Raw genomic sequence first — 15202 nt, 5'->3', positions numbered from 1 at the left:
ATCCCACGCCGCCGAGGGGCGGCCTGCTGCCTCTGTCCGCCCGCGGGGGCGGGGCCCAGGGCGCTCCCGCGTGCTGAGGCGGTGGCGCGGCGGTCACGTGACGGGACGGGGCGGTGCGGGATGATGGCGACGCTCGTATCGCGGCGCGGCGGTTCGGCCGCCAGAGGTGAGGGGTGAGGGGGGCGGGGGCTGCGGGTCCCCCCGGGCCGGGCCTTGCTCACCCCCCGCTCCCCGCAGGCCTGGCCCTGGCCCTGGGCGCGCTGCGGCGGCGGCAGCACACGGCGGCGCCCGCGGAGCTGCCCGAGACGCACCGTCTGCTGCGCCGGACCTGCCGCGACTTCGCCGAGCGCGAGCTGGTGCCCGAGGCCGCGCGCCTGGACCGCGAGCACCGCTTCCCCGCCGCGCAGGTACCGCCGCCTCTTCCGTGTCAGGCGCAGCCAGCGCGTTGCATCCGCGGCCCTCGGGCAAACGAGGAGCCGCCGCGTAGGGCGGGGAAATGCTTCACAGCAATAAACGCAGGGCCTCCGGCCTCGTCCAGCGGGTGGGACGAGGGGCTGGGACGCCGCCGCCTCCTGCTCACAGGGTTTAACAGCCTCCCTCATCCCCTCGTGGCAAATTCCCAGCCCCAGCTGTGACTGCTTTGCCCAAAATCTTCAAAATTAACACAATTAAAGGTGCATTTTTTCCAATCAAAAGGGGGGAAGTGGAGCCAAAAAACCTCATCCTTAAAGAATAAATAAAACAAGTTTCCTCCCTCCTTTTCCTGCCCGCACCTGGGCAGGGGGGAGGGGCTGTACATTTGACCTGGAAAGGCTTTTCGGTTGACTATTCCCCCTGCCCGCGATCATAGAAAAGTAGGGTTGGAAGGGCTCATCTAGCCCAGCGTTTCTCAGTCTGAGTCATGAACCAAAAGTGGGTTGCTAGTGATAGGATCAGGAACAAACTTTAAAAATGGATCAGCAAACTTTAAAAAAATGGATCCTCCTTTAAAGGAGAAAGACGTGGGAAACCATGGCTTTTCCCTTTATAGGCTGGCAGAGTTCCAGCTTGCGAGGGGCTGCTTGGGGCTCCCCCTGCCCCGCGCACGGGGGCTGGGGCCTAGGGACATGGGACAGCGGGTCAGGAGTGAGGAACACTGGGCCAGTCCTGGCCATCGATGTTTATGAATGGGCCTTGGTACAAAAAAGGTTGAGAACCAGTGGTGTAGTACAACCCCCTGCTCAAAGCAGGACCATCCCCAACTAGGTCATTCCAGCCAAGGCTTTGTCTAGCCAGACATTCAAAACCTCCAAGGATGGAGATTCCACAACCTGTCTGGGTAACCTGTTCCAGTGCTTCATCAGCCTCCTGATGAGAGAGATTTTCTTAATATCCAACCTAAACTTCCCTTGCTGCAACTTGAGGCCATTGCTCCTCGTTCTGTCATCTGCCACCACTGAGAACAGTCTAGCTACATCCTCTTTGCAACCACCCTGCAGGTAGTTGAAGGATGCTGTCAAATCCCCCCTCAGTCTTCTCTTCTGTAGACTAAATACTACAGCCTCTCCTCAGAACTCATGTGCCCCAGGCCCTGAACCATTTCCATTGCCCTCTGCTGGACTCTCTCCAACTTATTCATATCCTTGCTGTAGTGGGTGACCCAAAACTGGACACAGTACTCCAGATGTGGCCTCACTAGTGCGGAATAGAAGGGAATAATTACTTTGTTCAGTCTGCTAGCAACCCTCCTGCTAACACAGCCCAGTGTGCTGTTAGCTTTCTTGGTAACAAGGGTGCACTGCTAGCTTTTATTTAGCTTATTGTCCACTGTAACCCCCAGGTGCTTTTCTGTATTGGTGCATGGGATTGTTCTATCCTAAATTTAGGACTTTGCACTTGTCCTTGTTGAACATCATGAGATTTCCTTTGGCCCAATCCAGTTTGTCTAGGTCTCTCTGAATCCTAGCCCTACCCTCCAGTGTATCTACTACACCCCACAACTTGGTGTCATCTGCAAACTTGCTGTGGATGCACTCTATGCCATCTTCCAGGTCATTAATTAAAATATTGTACAAAACTGGCGCCAGGACCAACCCCTGGGGCACTCCACTTGATACTGGCTGCCAGCTAGACATTGAGCCATTGACTACTGACTGTTGAAGCTGACAATCCAGTCAGCTTTCTATCCACCTTACAGTCCATTCATCCAACCCATACTTCCTCAGCTTGCTTGCAGGAATGCTGTGGGACATGTATCAAAAGCCTTGCTAAAGTCAAAGGTATGTTATATCCGCTAGGGGTGCAGCAATAGAGATTTTGGGAGCCAATACCAATAGCCAATTTTTAAGGAGGCATATCAGCTGATACCAATCCAATTTCCAATACAGCTGTGTCCAGCTGATAAGTCTGTTGTGAGGGAAGGGGTAGGAGCAGATTAATGCCCGCTGTCTTGTGGGAAGGAGTGGGACAGGGGCAGGGGTAGGCGCTGCCCAGTGCCTTGAAGTCGCGACTTGTCCAGGGAGCGGGAATCGGGGGGGTGGCTCCTGATGCTGTCCGCACCCCAGGATGGTGGGGCGGTGCCTGTGCCCCTGGATCTGCGCAGGGCGTGGCAGGCTGCAGCTGGGGCTGGGGTGTATCAGGCTCTTTCTGGTGGGGGGTGGGCTGGGCTGTGCTACATTTGGGCTGTGGGATGGCCGCACTGGGAGGGAAGCTATGGGGGGATGCAGCCACCCCAGATTTTGCCGCAGCACCTCCCCCACCCCATAGCTTCCCTCCCAGCACCGCACCCACCTGCCCCGAGCACAGCACGGCCCAGCCCCCACCCCCATAAGGAAGAGCCTGGTGTGGCCCCAGCCCGCAGCTGCAGCCTGCCCCACCCTGCCTCATGCAGATCTTGGGGCACACGACTCCCCTGCCTCATGCCCTCCCAGGGTGCATGCGGCGGTGGGAGCCACTCCCCCTCCCCGCACACCCCGGATGAGCTGTGGCTTTGTCCTGCTCTGTGTCCCACCCCAGCTGGGCAGCACCTACCCTAACCCCTGCCCCACTCCCTCCCTCACCACGGGGGGCATTAATCTGCCCCCCTACGCCCCTTCTCCTTCTACCACAACAGACTTACCAGCTGCATACAGGTCTCCACACTGCTGGGCTGTGCTCCTCACTGCCTGCATGGTCCGCTGTCATGAACACACATGGACATTTATCAGCCAAATTATTGATCATATCAGGCCAATTTCCAATATAGTCAGTTTTCTTTATATCAGTGCTGATCCAATATCGGAACAATGTATTGGTGCACCTCTAATATCCATCTCTTTTTCCCTGCATCCATAGAGCCAGTTATCACAGAGGGGAGTCAAGTTAGTCAGGCATGACTTGCCCTTGGTGAATCCATGCTGACTGTTCCTAATCACCTTCTTCTCCAAGTGCTTAGAAATGGTTTCTTTGAGGACCTGGTCCATGATTTTTCTGGGGACTGAGGTGAGGCTGACTGGTTTGTAGTTTCCTGGATCTTCCTTCTCTTTTCTAAAGTTGGGCACTATATTTGCCCTTTTCCAATCATCCGGGCCCTCCTCTGATTGCTATGAGTTTTCAGAGATAATGGTCAGTGGCTCTGCAGTCACATCAGCCAACTCCCTCAGCATTCAGCCCCATGGGTTTATACATGTCTAGCTTTTCTAAATAGTCCCTAACCTGTTCTTTCACCGCTGAGGGCGGCTCACCTTCTCCCCAAACTGTGCTGCTCTTGCCTGTGAAGACCAAAGTAAAAAAGGCATTGTGTACTTCAGCCTTTTCCTCCTCGTCTGTCAGTAGGTTGTCTCCCCCATATAGTAAGGGACCCACACTTTTCCTGACCTTCCTCTTGTTAATGTACTTGTAGGAACCATTCTTGTTACCCTTCATGTTCCTTAGTAGCTGCAACTCCAATTGCACTTTGACCTTCCTGACTTCATCCCTGCATGCCCAAGCAGTATTCTTACACTCCTCCCAAGTTTTGTCCAAGTTTCCATTTCTTGTAAGCTTCCTTTTTGTGTTTAAGGTCACTAAAGAGTTATGTGCCAAGCCAAGCTGATTGCTTGCCACATTTGCTGTTCTTCCTGAACTTCAGGATGGTTTGTTCCTGCGCCCTCAATAAGGTTTCTTTAAAGTACAGCCAGCTCTTCTAGACTCCTTTTCCCCCCAGCCTGGCCTCCCAGGGGATGCTGCCCATGAGTTCCCTGGGGGAGTCAAAGATCCTGTTCCCATTTTTCATTTTCCTCAGCTGGTCAGTTTATCTCTCTTGACTTCATGTTTAGCATGTTAGGACAGGAGGGAAAACATTAATTTAAGAATGCAAAGCAGATTCTAATGGAATAAACAAATAGTATCACTGACTTATTTTTGTAACACCTACATCATAGAATAGAATCATATAGTTAGAAGGGACCACAGCAATCATCTAGTTCAGCCCCCTCTGCAGATACAGGGTGTGTTATTAACTAATCCATCTCAGCCTTATGTCTATCCACCTCTTCCTAAAAGCTTTCAGCAAAGGAGATTTCACAACTTCTGTAGGTATTTGTACCATTGTCCTGTTCTTAGAATCAGGAGAATTGATCTAAATCCACCTTGCAGTTTAAACCCAGTGTCGCATGCCCTGCCCTCTGTGGTAGAGAACAGTTGTTCTCCCTGTTCTTTATGGCAGCCTTTTCAGATGTTTGAAAACTACTGTTGGGTCCCTCCCTCTCTCTCCTCCCTTCCCCCACCTTCTTAATCTCCTTTCTCCAAGCTAAATATACTTAGTTCTCTCACCCTTTCCCTACATGGCTTGCATCCCAGCCTCTTTATCACCTTGTCACTTACCTTTGGAGCCTCTTCAGTTTTTCTGCATCATTCTTCAAGGCAGTATCCAAAACTGGATGTAGTACTTCTTCTGAGGGCTGACCAGTGCAACAGTGTTGTTATCCCTTCCTGTGTCTTGCATTTGCTTTTTGTTGTCTCTATTGTATTTCTCTAATTTATCAAGATCCTTTTGGATTCCAATTGTATGGTCCAGAGTTTGCAGCCTCTCCCAGGTTTGTGCTGTCTGCAGACATGATCTGGAAGTGAGCTTTTTCTGCATCCAAGTCAATAATAAACTGATTAAATAGTACCAGATCCAGGACTCAGCCCTGTGGGATTCCAGTTGAGAGCACCTGCCATTCTGATGTTGAGCCATTAATAGCTACTCTTTCCATTTGTTTGAGTAAATATGTTCCCATGCAATGAGTATTCTGTCTACCCACATTTTTCCATTTTGCTTATGAGGCTGTAGTGTGGGTCCTTGACAAAGGCCTTTCTAAAGCCTGGGTAAGCGTTGTCCACTGTATTTCTTTCATCAACCAAGCAGTTATCCAGTCAAATTAGGAAATCGAGACAGTTTGGCATAGTCAGCCTTTCCTCCTCCAGATGTTTACAAGTGGATCATTTTATACTTTGTTCTAGTAACTCCCAAGCATTGAAGTCACACTGACTGATCCTTTATTTCCCCAGATTATCTCTCCCCCTTTTTAAAGATGGGCACTATGGGCACGTTTACACATGCTCCAGAGCTGTGCGGGGTGGGGGGGGCTTTAATTAGAGTGTTCTAATTAAAGCACATCTGCATCTCGTGTTTCAGTGTTCCTGTGCTTAAAAATGGCAGCAGGGGCGCTTGAACTAAAGCTTGTTCAATGAGCTTTAGATAAAGCTTCCCTGCCATTTTTAAGTGCGGGGACACTGATGCATGAGATGCAGGAGACTGCTGGAGTGCAGTAATTGCCACATGCCAGCAGACTCAGTTAATCAAGTCTGCTCTGACACTGAAATTCCAGCGTGTTGGAGCAGACTCCGCACTCATGTATAGGTGCCCTTTATTAGTCCTTTTCCAAGCCTCTGGTTTTGCCTATCTATCATGACTTTGCAAATATTAGTACTTGGAGATCTGAGATTCTTTAGCTTGTTCCTTTAGCAACTTGAAAGAATTTTGTCAGGCTGTGCTGACTTAGGTTCATTCAGATAGGTCAACTTCGGTGCCACTTATTACTATTATCTGCAGTTCTTTTCTGCTACTGTGTATATGAGTTGTGGTTAGCTGCTTGGTTGCAGTTTCATGTTCTGTGAGGGACAAGTCAAAGTAATCACTGTGCATCTCTGCCACCTTTGCCTTTTCTAAGTTGATAGTTCTCCCTCAGCACTGAGCAGTAGACCCACAGCTTCCCCCATCTATCTGTTGGCCTTGTGGTTGCATGTAACATCTCTGGACAGTGCTTTCTTTCCTGATTTTGTCCCTCCTTCATCCTATTATTAAATGCTGGCCATGTCCTCAGTGTCGTAGAAAACACATAGAGGCAACAACAGCTAAAATTGTCGCTTAGGCCTTCCCAGGTCAATCATTCCCTAAGGTCCCATTTTTAAAGCAGGTGTAGGTTGAAGTTTAAACAATATAAAAGACTAAAAGTGGAGTTCTGATGACTGCATAAGCTGGATTTCTAGCTGGTTACCTCCTCCCATCCTCACAGTAATAAAAGAGGGCAACAAGAGGACCATTAAACTGTAGTTTTACAGCTCAGGGTAATTCCAGCTTCAGGCAGGGTTGGTCATTCTGTCTCAGGGCAACAAGCAGAGCCCAGCTCACCCTTAATCCACCAGAGCCCAGCCCTAATGAGCACCTGTGACTTGTTGCAGTCACTGAGCTGTGGATGTTTGGCCACTCAAAATTGTGTCCCCCCGAATTGAAATCTTGAGGCATGTTTTCTCTGCATGTACCTTTGTGCCTGTGTGTGCAGTGCCCAGGTGTAACTCTATGTGTGCACGCGCGCGTGTGTGTGTGACTGGGACTCTGGGTGTCAGTGCTACAGAGCCTCATTCTTGTATCTTCCTCTGTGGGTAGGTGAAGAAGATGGGAGCCCTTGGGCTGCTAGCCATGGATGTGCCAGAGGAGTACAGCGGGGCAGGGCTTGATTACCTGGCCTATTCCATTGCTGTGGAGGAGATAAGCAGGGGCTGTGCCTCCACAGGGGTCATCATGAGCGTCAATAATGTAAGCCTCTCTCCTGTGCAGGAAACCCTGTGGGGTGTGGTGGGGAAACCATTGCTCTTGGCCAGGAACAAAGGTGGCATTTGAGAGGAGCAGATCTCTATGCTGATAGAGGATGGGAATGTGCCTGGGCTATGCATTGCATGTGATGGTGCTGTGTTGCAGCAGTTGCATTCTTCTTCAGGGTAAATGAACACAACTTCTCTCTTCAGTCTCTGTATTTAGGTCCAATATTGAAGTTTGGCTCTGAAGAGCAGAAACATAAGTGGATCACACCCTTCACCAGTGGAGACAAGATAGGGTGTTTTGCCCTCAGTGAACCAGGTAATGGTTGGGGCGGGGAGTGGAGTTAACATTCTTGGCCTGAAAAGTAGAGAGTGGTTTCACCCTAGACTTGCTTTAGAAAGGGGCTCTGCAGAACTTAGCACCACCTGAAGGTGGTTCATGGGAAGGCAGTGGAGTTAATTTTATCACCACCCTATTCCCAGTTTTTAACATCCACTGGGTATTTGGTTGTGTTGCTTCTAACTGCTTGAGTGAACAAGAATTCTTGGCTTTGTTTTGCCTGGTGCCTTGCTTAGGAAATGGCAGTGATGCAGGAGCTGCTTCCACAGTGGCATCACTGGATGGTGATGAGTGGATCCTGAATGGCACCAAAGCTTGGATCACCAATGCCTGGGATGCCTCTGCTGTCGTCGTATTTGCTACTACAGACAAATCCCAGAAACACAAGGTGAGCCCAGTTGGTTATAGTGCTATATACAGCCCTGAGCATGTGGTATCTTAATTAACTCTGCCAGCCATATAGAGGGAACCCACAACATGTAGTGGAGGAGTGGCAGGTACCTGGTAAAAGGTTCTATGCCTTACCTTGGAGATGAGGTCTAGAGAAAGAGAAGGAAAAAGCAGGGCTCAGCAGTGTTTTGGGGCAGATTGCCAAAAACACCCACAACCTCAATTTGTAAGATGTTGGCATGCCAGGGGCAGACAGCAGGGGAGCCATGAGTGGCACAATCCTTGTTATGGCAACGTAGCCCCAGCCTCTTTCCTGCCACCTGCCCTGAGGCACAGATGCTGAGCAAAATGCCTTCATGTGCCACGCTCTAGGACCTGTGCCAGGGGTTGCCTATCCCTGGTATATAGTATTTGAATAGTCTTTCCCATGGATTTCTGAGCTTGTATCCCAGGGAGCCTGGAGCAGAGCAGATGGTACTGCAGGGGGTACCACTGTTCTCCTTTGCATACTAACCGCCCTTGTGATCAGTGGTGAGCTAGTGGTGATCACTCAAGTGAGCTAGGATTAAGCCTGCACTTCCTGGAAGAACTGTCCCCCGCACAATGGGAGATGTGCAGTAATATTACCAGCCTGGGTCTTGTTGCAGGGCATCAGTGCCTTCCTGGTTCCCATGCCAACCCCTGGGCTCTCACTGGGGAAGAAAGAAGACAAGCTGGGAATCCGAGCCTCCTCCACCGCCAATCTGATATTTGAGGACTGTCGGATCCCCAAGGCCAATCTACTGGGGCAGCTGGGGATGGGCTTCAAAATCGCCATGGTAAGAGACAGCTGTGCTTCTGAGCATGTGGTGCAGACAAGGGCCTGCAGCCCTATACGGTGCTCTCAAGTCAGACCTCTTCTGGTCAGGCTAGGGCCACTAGCAGTAGGTCTCGTCTTTTTAAGTCTACCTGGCAACTCCCAGGAGAAGAAAAGCAGAGGCAAGGAGCATTGAGGGGGTGGGGAGCAGACAGGGGTAGGTTCATTACAGGAGACCCTCTCTTCCTCCACCTCTCAAATTTCATACTTTGTCTAAAGATCTGTCTGCAGGGCAACACAAAACCTTTCACTGCCTCTCAAGATCCCTTGGTAGGGATAAGGCAGGAGTCTGTGCTTCTGGATGCAGAGGTCTCAGGCTTGATTCCAAGACATGGATAAAATTCAAAGGGGAAAGTTTGAAACATAGAGGTCTCAGTGGCACATAGGGGACAGCAGATTTTCTGCAGTGAAACAGGACACTTGAGAGAGTGAGCATCTCTCCCAGCAGGATTAGAACAAGATTGTGCCTTACAACACAAGTGTATGCCACAACTACTTTTCCAGTGCATCTTTTGCACTTGAGGCCTGTGCAGGCTTCCTGCCAGAAGACTGGGTTAAAAGGCCCCTTCCTGAAAAAAAGGCCTTTTATGAGGAAAGCGGTAGCACTTTTCTGTGTTGCAGACTGCTGCCTTTTTTAATTAAATTCTGCCTGGCTGAGCAAGGAGGGAGGCAACACTGATGCTAAGTGCACTGCTGGAAGTGCTCCAAGATGTAATCAGTGCTTTGAGAGCAGAGGGTGAAAAAGTGTCAAAACTCTCCCGAGATGTGCAGCAACCTTGACACTCACTAACCAGGCCCTTAACTATTTACTCCTCATCAGTGGATGCAAAGGAAAGGAGAGCTTGTGTCCCTGAGAACAAATTAGTGCTCTACCTGCTCAGACCCACTGACCCAGGGGGTGTCTCCTGGTTTATGAGTGTTCCATCTGAAGATGTGACCAGTTGTGTTTTTCCAGAGTTGGGCACTTGGCAAATTAAAATCAGGTCCCTTTAAAATGTGTCAGATTGGATGTGCCCATGTCATTTGTCATTTTTTAAATGTGGCCAGAGACATGGAGCTTGCTGGGAAAGGAATGAGATGTCACACACCTAGGTGTGTGCTGGAAGCAGGAGCAGCCATGCAGGGCTGGGGGCTGGTTTCACTTTTCTTGTCCTCCCACTCCCCATATGCTCTGAGTTTCCCCTTTACTTCCACCCCTCTGCAAAGCAGCAAGATCTCTGCTAGATTATTTTCTCTCCATGTTCCCTTCCCTCCTGTCCTGCCAATATCTGCTGGAGGTGCTAGATATTGCAGCATTCTGTTCTTTCACACACTGGGATTGTTCTAGAGAAGGAAAGGATGGGATGTGGCTTCCATGGGACAGCAGATTTCTGGCTCCCTGGTGTAGGGAAGAATGCAGGGATATTTGCCCTGGATGTATGACCATTGTGTCTCTCAGCAAACCCTGGACACAGGCAGGATTGGGATTGCCTCCCAGGCCCTTGGAATAGCTCAGGCAGCTCTGGACTGTGCTGTGGATTATGCGGAGAAGAGAGTGGCATTTGGTTCACCCATTACTAAACTGCAGGCTATTCAGGTAAGTGGTCAGACTGAAATATGTTGCCCTGTTTCTGCCAACATCAGGGACTTTGGTCCTGAGTGTTTCATTTCAGCACAAACATACTGCTGAGCTGGCATGTAGAGTAGAGCAGCAGCTGGCTTCACCACTGAAAGGTGATGCACTTTTAACTTGCTGTGCACAGACAAGTGCTTCATGCACGCAGGCCTGGCTGTGTTGCCAGACACGTGGCCCCCCTACTGCCTGGGCCCCCATACAGCTGGGACACAGGGCTCCCTCTGCCTCGGAGTCCCCCACAGCATGGGGAGGTTGCCTGGGATGTGGAGGCTCATCAACACATTCTCATTTAGGCAGAACTTGGGAGTCTGGGGGAAGTAAGGCTCTGCCCTGAGGTGTTTGTGGCTGTTGCAGTTCAAGCTGGCAGACATGGCACTAGCCCTGGAGAGCGCGCGCCTGCTGACCTGGAGAGCAGCCATGTTGAAGGACAATGGGAAGCCCTTCACCAAGGTATGTCCATCCTTCCATTTACCTAGACACCTACTTAGATCTAGCCCCTTTTCAGGAATGGCTTTGCTTTCAGTGCGTGACCTAGATAGTCACAGCCCAAGGGCAACGGCAGGAGGCAGTGGGCACTGCATGGAGTCCTGCTTGTCTGTTATAGGATGAAGGAGTGCTCAGAGGATTGACTGAGATCTCAATCAGCAGTTTCTCCCTTTTAAAAGTGAACAAATGATGGGCTGGAAGAGCTAGCACAGGGGTGACAAAACACCTCTGCCCCTGGGTGGATCCAGATTGCAGGGCTCCTTGCAGGCCAAGGAATGTGGTGACAGTGGCAGCACCAGCTCCCACCACATGCTGTATACTCCATGCCAGACCTAGAGCCGCTACTGCTGGCATGTCTTGTGGTAGAGCGGCACTTCTGCTTCTGGCACAGAACACATGGAGACTCCAGCTCTGGCATGGGGCTTGCAGCATATGGTGGAGATGGCAGCATGGCTGACAGCCAAGGAGCTGGTGCCACAGTGGTGGTGATGGATGGAGCAGCCAGAGGGCAACTAGGGCTGTGCCAACCTTTGCTCACCTTCCTGCCACTAATCACCATGTCCATTGGTACGCTGGACCCAAGGGCCCTGGATTCTGTGGCATGCCACTGCCCCCAGTCACACAACTTCAACTTCTGTTGGCCTGGCTGTAGCCTGGCAGGCTGGACCTGGTGTGGAGCTGCCTGTCTGACACCCCTGAGTTAGGTTGTTTATTATCAAATCCCCACTTGGGTCTTTTCTTCTCCAGACTAGTCTTCAAATACCTGGAGAACAGTTATAGAGAGGATGGAGATGGGCTGCAGGGGACAGGATGAGGAGCAGTGGCCTCAAGCTGCAGCAGAGGAAATTTAGGTTGGAGATTAGGAGGAACTTTCTGACTAAGGGTAGTCAAGCATTGGAACAGACCACCTAGAGAAGTTGTGGAATCTCTGTCCTTGACAAGGATGGTTTAGTCAGGGATGCTCCTGCTTTGAGCAGGGGGGTGGATTAGGCAACTTCATGAGGTCTCTTAAGGCTTCTTTTTCTATGATCCTAAAACACAAAGTGCCCACAAAGCAGGTACAGGAGGGGCAGTGGGTCCTCTCTCCAAGGCATGAGAACCCACCCTTCAGCAGATAGAATCCGCCCAGTAGAGGACAAGGGATATATAGCCCCCCTCCATGAACTGTGGTGGCCTTCTGAGCACTGGCCTTATTAGTGGACTTGGACCCAGTTATCTACTTTCACAGACCCCCTTCCCCTTCCTGCCCCAGTTATCAGTTAGAGTGTTCCTAGTTCAGCTACATCATGCATGTATGGATCTCTGAGTATCAGTAAATGCAGGGCAGGATGGTGTTTAAATGAGTAGTAAATGTCTTCTCTTTCCCTGTTGCTTTGTACAATAATCCCAACAAGCAGAGAGAACAGACCAACCAAAGGCTGTCCAGTGCCTCAGCTACATGAAGCAAGGGATGTTTTCCCTTCCAGGCTAACAGCAACGATAGTAAACAAGACACTCCCAAAAAAACATACGTGCATGTATATACCATTTCCTACTTTAAAATGGACTGTTTCTCTTTAATCTGAAAAACATACTGCTAAAAACATATCACTGAGGGTACAACCTTCAAAAATGATTCACTGGTTAAGAACAGCACTGCTACAAGAATTGGATATGAACCCATTTCCTGCCTAGTGTGAGGAGGAAACATTTGTTGGACATTATTAGTACATAACTCATCCAAATAATTCTTCACAGCTTCCTTTAAACCCTCTAGTGCCAGCCACAGAGATGTGGGATGCAGACCAAAGCAGACCATTGGCCTGATGTGGTATGACATTGCTGTGTGTTCCATGCAGTGCCCCATAGTAATAAGCAGCTCTGGTGTATAAGGCAGCCTAGACAGGAGATGCATGCTAGGTGAAGAGCATTGTTTGGCTTCCTCTCTCGCCAGGCCCCACCTTGCTTTCTCTGGTTACGGCCAGTTTTCCTACAGCTGCAGATCTTTCTCAGAAGGCGAGGGATGATTTATCCATGGAGGCTGAAATTGTAGCTTAGAATCCACACAACTCTATGCCTCTGCCTTGGGCACATATTCACCAAGTTCAGCATCCCCTGGAACATTGACTGCTGGTCCCCTCGCCCAGACATGCAGCTTTAACAACATGCATTGTATGTGCATGCGTGTGTGTGTTTTAGGAAGCTGCAATGGCCAAGCTGGCTGCATCAGAGGCTGCAACTGCCATTTCCCATCAGGTAATTATCTAGAGAACTCTTTACCACTCCTCTCCTCTCCTCCCCCCCCCCCTCCCTCCCTTTTCTTCCCCACCCCAAATCACAGGCCAGTAGGGGTTGGGGGAAGGGCTCCTCTCCTGTCAGAAGACAGAAAGGATAGAGCAGGGGTGACAAGTGTTCGGTTGTGTCCGTCCTTGCCTGACCTAGAACGGTAAAGATACTGGTGGGGGTGGGATGTAGCTCACATGCTACCCAAGGAACTCTCTAGCTTTGGTGCTTACAGCCATTCAGCAGTACTGTATTATTCTGTCCACTGCTTCAGGCTACAGACAGCAGGGCCTGGGGAGAGCTGGAGGCACAAGCAGGGTCACTGCTGGGGAGGACTAAAGATGCCACTGCTTATTCAAGTATTTTTAAGTCAGTAACACTTGTTCCACTCAGCACCTAACTGCTGACAGTGGCTCCCACTGAAACTACAGAAGGGGCAAGTGGTAACACCAGGGTGTGCCCTTTGTGCAGCAGGAGCTGCACCTCATCCTGTCCCTGGTCTTCTGTCTTGCTGGGTGAGCTCTGATGGCTAGTGAAATCAAGATCCTAGAGAAATGGGGTTCCTTGCAAGTACTGCTGCCTCCCATGTGCTGTTTGGTCATTCAGCAACGGAGGCTGGATGATGGTGGCAGCCCCATGTGAGGCAAAGGGAACACACAGGGTTTCTGGGATGACTGTCCCATTCCTCTGACTGACCTTCTTTTTGTGACTTGCTGCCTGTTTCAGGCTATCCAGATTCTAGGTGGGATGGGCTACGTGACAGAAATGCCAGCAGAGCGGCACTACCGTGATGCTCGAATCACAGAGATCTATGAGGGAACCAGTGAGATCCAGAGACTGGTGATAGCAGGTCAGCTGCTGAGGGAGTACCGGAGCTAAAGCAGCTAGTTGGAGAAGAATCCAGTCTAAGTGCCTAATAACCGGTGTGCAGAAGGCAGGAGGAGAGAAGGTGAAAATGCCTTCGTCTGTCCACCGATCGTTTTGGTAATCAGGCTGATCCTCTATGGGAAAGGGATTGGCCAACACACAATTTGTCAAAAAAATTTCATGTCTTCTGGGTTTATAAATGTGACAAGTGAACGGCTCTACCACCCAGCTTGCCTTCAGAGTAAAAGAGGGTTCAGGGCTCTTAAAAGGGAGTGAGTGTTTGCTTTGACCAAGGCACTGACCAGCTGGTGTTAGATGCTGCCACTACCTCAGACTCGCACACAGTTTACCATCATATCTAATTTTGCTAAGGATGGCTCTGATTTTGATCTCTGAATAACTGGTTGCATTTATTAGCCTTTCCTATACCCGTCACATTACTTAAAGGTAATTTGCCCTCACCTGGTGCCAATGACAAAGCTAAACTGAAATGATGGGGTTAAGTACTAGCTAATGTGAAAAGTCCAAATGGGAGAGGTAGCGTGTTCTGTTCTTGTAGATTTTTGCTCTGACAGTAGGAATGTAGCACAAAGGGAACTTCCTTAAAGGTTACTTACATTGGGGTCATGGGTACCAACTGAGAGTAAGGTCCATTTGTACTACCCTAGACTGATTGTTGCACTACCTCTTCATGGTGGTTTTTAATGAATTGCACATGTTGAATCTTGCTGTGTAAGAGCTCATTATTTTGCCTGCATCTGTAGTATTTCCATTACTAATGGCAGCAAAGATGTGTCTGCAGACTTCCATCTGAAGAGTACATATTTGTCTTCATTTCTAAAAACCAGGATGGGTTAAACAGGATATGTTGAGGGGAGGCCTACCTGACAGCAGTCACATATTCAAGTAGCAGAGGCAGAGTGTACAGGAAGCACTGGAGACATTAAAACTCAAAGCCATGGAAAATGGAACAGATGTCCTGGCTTCTGGACCTGAGAGAGCCACTGCTTGACTTGATACTAATCTCTTCCCACTCTTCTTGGGACAGAGTCTAGTCCACCCTGCTTAAGACCCTGAAGAACTGTTACTACAAAGGGTGGGTGGGTCTTCTTCTCCCTGACTGTTTTTCTCTGACTTGGTCTTAAGGGTCAGGTGCCAGCATGTTACAAACATAAGCGTGGTAGTTCTTAAGAATTTGAGTGCCATTCTAGTTCCAGTGCTGTTTAAGTCCACTTAGATGCCCAGTAGGTGAAATGGAATTGGGCCGCTTGTATTTCTAACAGAAGAGGGATATACAGTCTCACTGCACAGACTCAAATCCATCCAGTTGTTGCTTTTAAATCAGAACTCTATTTATTGCTCTGCA

General features: G+C 49.8%; 1 protein-coding gene across 6 annotated transcripts; it reads left to right on the top strand.

Moving 5' to 3' along the window:
- Positions 1-79: 79 nt before the first annotated feature.
- Positions 80-14559, top strand: ACADS (acyl-CoA dehydrogenase short chain). 6 transcript variants are annotated; one of them, XM_019493681.2, is made up of 10 exons: positions 83-166; positions 238-407; positions 6869-7018; positions 7228-7339; positions 7597-7748; positions 8398-8568; positions 10045-10182; positions 10515-10671; positions 12886-12942; positions 13696-14559. In XM_019493681.2, exons 1-10 carry the CDS (start codon positions 121-123, stop codon positions 13758-13760), a joined length of 1218 nt encoding a protein of 405 aa, XP_019349226.1. In that variant the 5' UTR covers positions 83-120; the 3' UTR covers positions 13761-14559. The 6 variants fall into 6 exon arrangements, with proteins under 6 accessions (XP_019349227.1, XP_019349228.1, XP_019349229.1 ...); XM_006259148.4 differs by having other exon boundaries at positions 86-166; positions 10576-10671; XM_019493682.2 differs by lacking the exons at positions 12886-12942; positions 13696-14559 and adding an exon at positions 12672-12871 and having other exon boundaries at positions 80-166.
- The last annotated feature ends 643 nt before the right edge of the window (positions 14560-15202 follow it).

This window comes from Alligator mississippiensis, chromosome 10 (assembly GCF_030867095.1).
Source record: "Alligator mississippiensis isolate rAllMis1 chromosome 10, rAllMis1, whole genome shotgun sequence".
Classification (NCBI taxonomy): Eukaryota; Metazoa; Chordata; order Crocodylia; family Alligatoridae; genus Alligator; species Alligator mississippiensis.
Note: the sequence above shows the minus strand (reverse complement) of the source record. Positions and strands in the feature narration are given on the sequence as shown.